This window comes from Crocodylus porosus, unplaced genomic scaffold, assembly GCF_001723895.1.
Source record: "Crocodylus porosus isolate Cpor-Errol unplaced genomic scaffold, CroPor_comp1, whole genome shotgun sequence".
Lineage (NCBI taxonomy): Eukaryota > Metazoa > Chordata > Crocodylia > Crocodylidae > Crocodylus > Crocodylus porosus.
The window spans coordinates 21,657,681-21,665,338 of NW_017728909.1; the positions used below are offsets into that span (position 1 = coordinate 21,657,681).

At 54.4% G+C, this 7,658-nt stretch overlaps 1 protein-coding gene across 1 annotated transcript in view; it reads right to left on the minus strand.

Moving 5' to 3' along the window:
* VCP (valosin containing protein) overlaps window positions 1-4,699 on the minus strand; it is a 27,545-nt gene extending 22,846 nt beyond the window's left edge. The window contains exons 1-2 of the mRNA XM_019531886.1: window positions 4,610-4,699; window positions 379-490 (exon numbers count right to left, since the gene is read on the minus strand). Coding sequence (XP_019387431.1) covers window positions 379-490; window positions 4,610-4,626 — 129 coding nt within the window. The 5' untranslated portion in view covers window positions 4,627-4,699. The remainder of the gene's footprint in view (window positions 1-378; window positions 491-4,609) is intronic.
* Window positions 4,700-7,658: the final 2,959 nt, after the last annotated feature.

The window sequence follows — 7,658 nt, forward strand, 5'->3', positions numbered from 1 at the left end:
TTGACCCCAGTACTCTTTCCTGCCATGGCAGGGGGTCGGACTAGATGATCTGCTCAGGTCTCTTCCGACCCTAGAAACTATGAAACTATGGCAGGCCAATTGCCAGCCTTGAAGCTGGGCCAGGTCTTCTGTTCGACTGACCACTAGCATTATTTTTAGAATCACAATATTTGATCAAAACACTTACAGACAAGAAGACAGTTCCTTTTCATTTCTACCCAGCACCACTCAAGTGTTATGTTTCCCCTTAAGCTTTTGTGCCGTTTTACATGGAGTAAACTCATGCTCAACCCCTCACCAAATATCGAGTTTCAGACCAAAATACAAGACATAATGCACATAACAAGTACATAATTTTTAGCTTTATGTGAAACATACCTGGGACAGTGATACAACGCTATTGTCCTCATTGATGGCTTCATCGACAATTAACCGATTGGGTCTGTTCTTCTGCTTCAGAATTGCAGTTGATAAGTCATCTCCTTTAGAACTGAAAAGGAAAACACAGGACTCTTTAGCTTGGATACGGCTCCTCCTTTTCTAGCCATACCCTACTTTGCTTTCCTTGTTCTACACAAGCTATAAACTCTTTTTGTTACTTTGCCTGTTAGAAGTTATGCTGGTTTTGAAAGGCAAAGAATAATACCTTTACAGAGAACATCTTCTGTATGAAAATTAATTCAGGGACATTATTAACCCGGAACTAAAAGAGCTATGAAGACAGTTAAGAAAACAGGTAAAGCTCAGTAAAGTGTTCCTGACTGGAATGTACTTGCCTAAAAACAAAGGTATTGTAGCAAGATTAACATTTGCAATAATATGTAAAGGAATACCATGGATGCAGCCAACTGGGTAGAACCCATTTGGTCACAAATCCCAGCTAAAGAGGAGTTACAGGACAATGCTACAGTTCAAATTGGATGAGGACTGGAGCTTAGCTTGGGGAAGGCTAGCAAATACAGTAGAAATGTTTATGTATTGCTGCAAGCATCCAGGAAAACAGCAAAAGCTTCCTTGCAGCATTCACTAGCACCTTAGAGAAAGGGAAATGAAACCAGCTACTTCATTTGTCCTGTCCACGCCGAGTGAACTGAAAAAGCAGGAGGGCCAAAAAAGGGTGAAACATTAGATTTATAAAGTGCTTTTGTTTCAAGTTATAATGCATCCAGCAAAAGATACTTGATTAAAAGAGAAAGGAATTTGAATACATGCTCTGGAGAAGGTTGCAAAAGTTTCAGGCAGTTCTGGTACAAGAGCAGGGCAGGATTTTAATGCTGTGTTGTTAAATGTGTGGCTGACACCTCTGGATGGTTCAGAGATACCATAAATGAGTGAGCAATGATATTATGCACAGCCAGGCTTGGTTCCAATAAAAGGTCACCCCAAAATAACACACTTTAGCCCAGGGTTGGATCCCAGGAGGTTTTTATTGGACCAAGAGGATGGCTGCAGACCACTCCCTCATTATGGGCAACTGGAAGCTTGGAGAGCCCCAGCCTGGAGGGGAGGAGGTGGAGCGGAGCAGGCAGGTGTGGGGCAGAGTGCTGCCTGGGGAAGACCAGTTGCTTTGTTTTGCAGGCTCAGGGGCTCTTTTAGAAATATTTTACTGTCACACCAATGCAATGATAAAGCAGATAACAAATGAGGCACTGACCCCCTACTCTAATGCTTCAGAAAGACTATCATAGGATGAACAGGAAGGCAGCTGGCCCATCTAGAAACAGTTTGGGAAGCTTGCCTGAGCAAGGCATTAGGAGGTAAGAGGCAGGACTCAGCAAGGAGAAAGGGGCAGAGCTATTCTAAAAGGAAAAACCCTCTGGAATCAGGAAGCAGGAGCCTTTGTGTGGGCAGCTCTGGACAAGTCACTTTTCCCAGAGCGCGTTTCAGCTCCTTCATAACAGGATCGCTCCACTCAACTCTCCAGGTAAGGGAGGAGTGTCAACACAGTGCTCTGAACCTGCCATACACAATTCCCAGACAGATGTTCTTTAGAAACAGGGAGGCTGCTGGTTGTGACTGTAGGTGGGACTGATTCCAGCAGCAGCCCAACCAGGCGGTCCTGACTGTGATAACACAGTGAAACAAGCAACCCAAGATGCACAAGCTATGGAGCCAGCTAAGCTCATCAGGTGAAACAACCGGTTTGCTAATGAGATGCAGGCTCTGCATGCACCACACCTCCTCTGGGGGATGGGAAGTTCAGAGTGGCCAAACTTTAGAGCCATGAACTTGATGGAGCCAAGAGAGATCCTGTAAGTCAGAAACTAAAGAGGCTCGCTGTGGTACTGAGATGATCAATGGCAAGCCTCAGGCTGGCTAATGGAGAGCGCTGCGAAGTGACATCACCGCAGGGAACAAAGCCAGCACAAGTTCTGCAATAGAAGGAATACAGTCCTCTCTAACCAGGGAGGAGTCCTGAATGCAAGTCATGACCCCCCTGTACAGAGCATGTAGACTTAAGGACCTTCTGATAAGACTCAACCTCCTGGAGCAACCCAAGGCACCACTGCAAATCACAGCCTGTCTCCGAGGACACAAAAGCTGGCTGCAGGAGTCTGGGGTTGGTACTGTGGGGCCAGCATTACACATACATTACAAAAACAGAAAAGGAAACAGGCATCAAGCTGAAGCTCAGAGACAAGACAGTGATGAGGAATGAAAAACTCGGGAAGGATTGTGAGAAGGCTCAAGTATCATTCAGCACACTGGGGGTTGAGCAACACACTGGCAGGTGACACCTAACTTGAGTCAACATGAGCTAATTCATCAGAGGAAAAGAGTTTTCACACTGAAGGACTTTGAACTTGCACAATCCAGACAGAAGAGACTCTACCAGCCAGATGAAGCAGGTTACATGGTACAGAGCAGCTCTTCCAGCAAGTGAAAGGCTTAGGTGCACTAACAATTGGGGAAGATGCCAAACGATGGCACGTGTTCATCCAGACGAACGGGGCCAGCTTCAAGTCACCTCAGCTCCGAAACACAGTGGAGGATGAATGGGCGCACAGAAAGGAAATGAGAAGTCAGGCAGGTCATATCATGGCTTCTTGTGAAAGTGAAAATGTTGCTTCGCCCAGAGAGAATTAGAGGGACCGAGAGCTTAACAACTCCAAAAAGCCCCATGCCAACGGACGAGTCATCGCTTTCTTTTTTCATGGTGGCCTGCAACATGTGTGCCATTTTGATTTTAGAGACTTGTAGATCAGAGGTGTAGCGCGCACAGCACGTGCCAATCCCTCTCCCTAGCACAGTCCAGGAGTTAGGCCGTAACCCCGCCAAGCGGAGCAGTCCAACCAATGCCCAATCCCAGCTCTGGGCAGAACATGTCCCAGTCCTAAACCCCATGTTTCCTGGTCCCCATTAAGAGGGACCTCTGTCCCTTCCTTTACAAGGGAAGCTCTGTCTGCCAAAAAGAGAGAAAAAAAAGACTTAACAATTATGCCTGATCATCTGCCCTGTGGTAAAGCTGTTGCTTTAACCGGTGACGAAACCCAGGCCACACTGTGGTATACAGCAAGACTGCGTGGGGAAACAAGAGACATTTCCAGCGCTGGTTAGCCATTCTTCTGACAGCAACCCGCCCCAACTTCGCCTGGTGCCGCCACACGGGTACCAGAGATGGGACAGAGTTACATCAGAACCAGAGGAGACCCGGCTTTCTGTAACGAACCTGAAATGAGTTTCAACCTCTCCGTGCTGGTAAACCGTTTCACACCGATTCAACCAGACTCACTCCCGCCAGGTGCCAGGAGCCCGTTTCTCAATGGAGAAGACGCCCTGGATATTTTTTACACAAATACCATGCAACGCGGCTTCCCCCCAAAGCTGATCTGGGAGTGCCCATCTCGCCGGCAGGGCACTGGGACGGCCAAACAGACGCCGTCTCAGCGACCACCCATTCACATGGTGAACACCTAATATTTATTGAAGTCTGCGGACCGAAGCGGGGATCGAATGACAGACTCTGACTCCCTGCTGGGGGGCTGCAAAGAGGACTGTGAGGCAGGGGCGGGTGACAGGATAGGAACCAATGGGCTCTGGCTGTAGCAAAGAAAGTCAAGGTTAAGAGGAGGAAGTTTCTCCGGAGGAGGGAGGTGAAGAGTGGGGAGGGGGTGCAGTCTCCATCCTTGGGGGGGTGGGGTTGAAGACCCGGGTAGACAAAGGAGGATGGAGTTGGGGTTGGTCCTGCTCGGAGCAGGGGGGCGGACTCAGTGTGGGCCAAAACCAGCTCTTACAACCCCCTTTGCACCCCCCAGGGAACAGGAGCAGGCCCAGGCTGTGGGACATACACACAAGGCCACGACCTAGGCCGCACGCCCCTCCCCCACCTGGGGCGGAGCAGCACCGGCCCCGCCCCCCCTCCCGGGCCTGCATGACACAGCGGGATCGGGCCCAGGCCTCGGGCCGCGCTGCGCATGCGCGGGGCCCCTCGGAACGGGGTGCGGGGACGAGCCAGTGCACATGCGCGCGGACCCCCAAGAATGGGGTGCGGGGGAGTGCGCATGCGCGGGGGGCCCTCAGAACGGGGTGCGCGAGGCAGTGCGCATGCGCGGGGGCCCCTTGGAACGGGGCGCGGGGAAGAGAGACCTAAGGGTGGCCCCGCACTCACTCGGATCCCGAGGCCATGGCGGCGGCGGCGGCGGGCGGCGGCGGGCACGGCTGGGCTCGGGCTCTGGCGGCGGCAGCTGCGGGCGCTAGGCTCTGACTGCGCCTCAGCGCCGACTCATCGGCGGCGAAAGCTCCGCCCGCTGCAGTCTGCCTAGCAACCGGCGGCCGCGCCCAATCGGAAATTCGGGGCCCGGGCGGCTCCGCCAATGGAAAAAAACAGCCAATCATCCAACGGCTCCCGGTCCCGCGCTACCAATGGGCGCTCGCGGAGCCAGTTGCGTTGTTCTGCCCGGCAACGCGCCGCGGCGTGGCCAATGGGAAAAATGACCAATGGGAAATATCGGCCCGTGGAGTCCGCCCTTTTCGTCATTCTGCCTAGCGAGCCTCGCTCCATTGGCTGGTGCCCACGGAGCCAGCTAATGAGGGAAGGCGACGTGATGATTGACAGGCCTGCTGATCCCCCCTCCCCCCAGGGAGACACGTGCTGCAGGGCTCGAGGGCCCAGGGCGGGGCCGGGGCGTGCGCCCCTTCTTGCGGCCGGCCCTTGGGGCCCTCACCCCCGGCACTGCCACCTGCTGGACAGGGCGCTGGGGCACACGCAGCAGAGGGGTTGTGCCCTGTGCTGGGCGGGGGCCGCGCCAAGGGGGGTCGCTTCTGCAGAGCACGCGGCAGAGCAGCTGCGGGGCTCGGGCAGGCAGCGCTCAACGGCGCGGAGCGCAAGTCGCGCCGGCAAATGTGCTGCCCGCAGGGCGGGTCCCGGCAGAGCTGGCGCGTCCGGGGGCTTCCTCCCTTCGGCTTCTGCCAGGCAGTCTCGGGGGTAGCACTGCCAGGCCTGGGTCCGCAGAAGTAGTTGGGGATCCTCTGGAAGGGCTGGATCGGGGGGCCCTGATGCCCTCCACCCACGGGTGTTGGGAGGGCTGGCGGGGGTCATTGCTGTGCCCTTGGCCCGCCTGTACGAGCGAGCGTGGTGCACGGGCCAGCTGCCCGGAGATTGGAAACTAGCTAATGTGGTCCCCATGTATAAGAAAGGGAGGAAGGAGGACCCAGGAAACTATCGGCCCATAAGCCTCACATCGGTTTTGGAGAAAAATCCCTGAAAGAAATATCAAGGATCACATCTGTGGGGGGCCAGCAGGGGAGCTCAGGCCCAGGGGAAATCAGCGTGGGTTCATCAAAGGCAGGTCCTGCCAGACCAACCTGCTGGCCTTTTATGACCAGGTAACTAAGTCCCTGGATGATGGTGTCGCCGTGTACGTAGTCTTTCTGGACTTTAAGAAGGCCTTTGACACCGTCTCTCACCCTGTTTTCATTAATAAACTGAGCGACTGTGGCATCGATGCCTGCACAGTTGGATGGGTTAGAAATGGCTGATGGGGTGCACCCAGAGAGTGGTGGTGGACGGGTCGTGCTTGACCTGGCGGGATGTGAATAGTGGGGTCCCCCAGGGCTCGGTCCTCGGGGCCTACACTGTGCAACATCATCAGCGACTTGGACAAGGGAGTGGAAAACACATTGTCCAAGTTTGCCGATGACACCAAGATGTGGGGGGAGGTAGGCACGCTCCAAGGGAGCAAGAGGCTGCAATTAGATTTAGACAGGCTACAGAAGTGGGTGGATGGTAGCAGAATGGGCTTCAATGTAGGTAAGTGCAGGGCGCTGCACCCGTGGAGAAGGAATCCACAGCACACAGACAGGCTGGGGAGCTCCCCCTTGTGCGCACAGAGGCGGAAAGGGATCTTGGAGTCATTATTGACTCCAAGATGAACATGAGCCACCAATGCCAGCAAGGCCAACCGCACCTTGTCGTGCATCCAAAGATGCATCTTGAGCCGGTCCAGAGAGGTGATCCTCCCCCTCTGTGCGGCACTGGTCAGGCCGCAGCGGGAGTACTGCGTCCAGTTCTGGGCGCCGCACTGCAGGAGGGATGTGGACAGCATGGAGAGGGTCCAGAGGAGGCCACTCGCATGGTCAGGGGCAGCAGGGCAGGCCCTACGAGGAGAGGCGACGGGACCTGAACCTGTTCAGCCTCAGCAAACGGACGCTATGGAGGGATTTGGTGGCTGCCTACAAACTCATCAGGGGAGATCAACAGCAAATAGGTAGAGTCCTTTTCTCCCCAGCACCACCTGGGGTGACGAGGAACAATGGCCAGAAGCTGCTGGAGAATAGGTTCAGGTTAGAGATTAGGAGGCATCGTTTCATTGTTAGGGTGACTAGGATCTGGAACCAACTTCCTGGGGAAGTGGTCCTTGCTCCTACCTTGGGTAAATTAAAAAAAAGAGGTTGGATGATCACCTGTCTGGGGTCGTGTGATCCCAGCGTGTGCTCCGGCCAGTGGCAGGGGCGGTCAGACTAGATGAACTGTTCAGGTCCCTTCTGACCCCAAACTACTATGAAACTATGAAGGCACAGGGTTGTGAAAAGCCAGTGTGCTCCAAGCTGAGGTATACGGAGACCAGTGCAGCACCCTGGGGTGGCGGTCCTGGAACTGGGTTTCTTCAACGTCTTCATCAATAACCTGGAAGATGGGATGCGGTGCACCCTCTGCAAGTTCACGGACAACGCCGAGCTGAGGGGAGCAGTAGATACGCTGGAGGGCAACGCTAGGATTCAGAGAGACCTCGACACACTGGAGAATTGGGCCAAGAGGAATCTCATGAGGTTCAACAAGGACAAGTGCAAAGTCCTGCACCCCTCCACTGGTGCAGGCTGGGGGGCCGGGCTGGGCAGCCGCTCTGCAGAACAGGACCTGGGTGGGACGGGACAAGAAGCTGAACAGGAGCTGGCAGTGCGCCCTTGGTGCCAAGAAGGCGACTGGCATCCTGGGCTGCATTGACAGAAGTGGGCAGTGATCCTTCCCCTCTATGCAGCACTGGGGAGGCCACATCTGGAGTCCTGTGTCCAGCTGTGGCCCCCCACTACAGAAAGGATCCGGACACATTGGAGAGAGTCCAGCGGAGGACAACGAAAATAGTTGTGGGGCTGGAGGACAGGACTGGTGAGGAGAGGAGGGAAATGGGCTGACTGAGTCTGCAGAAGAGAAGACCGAG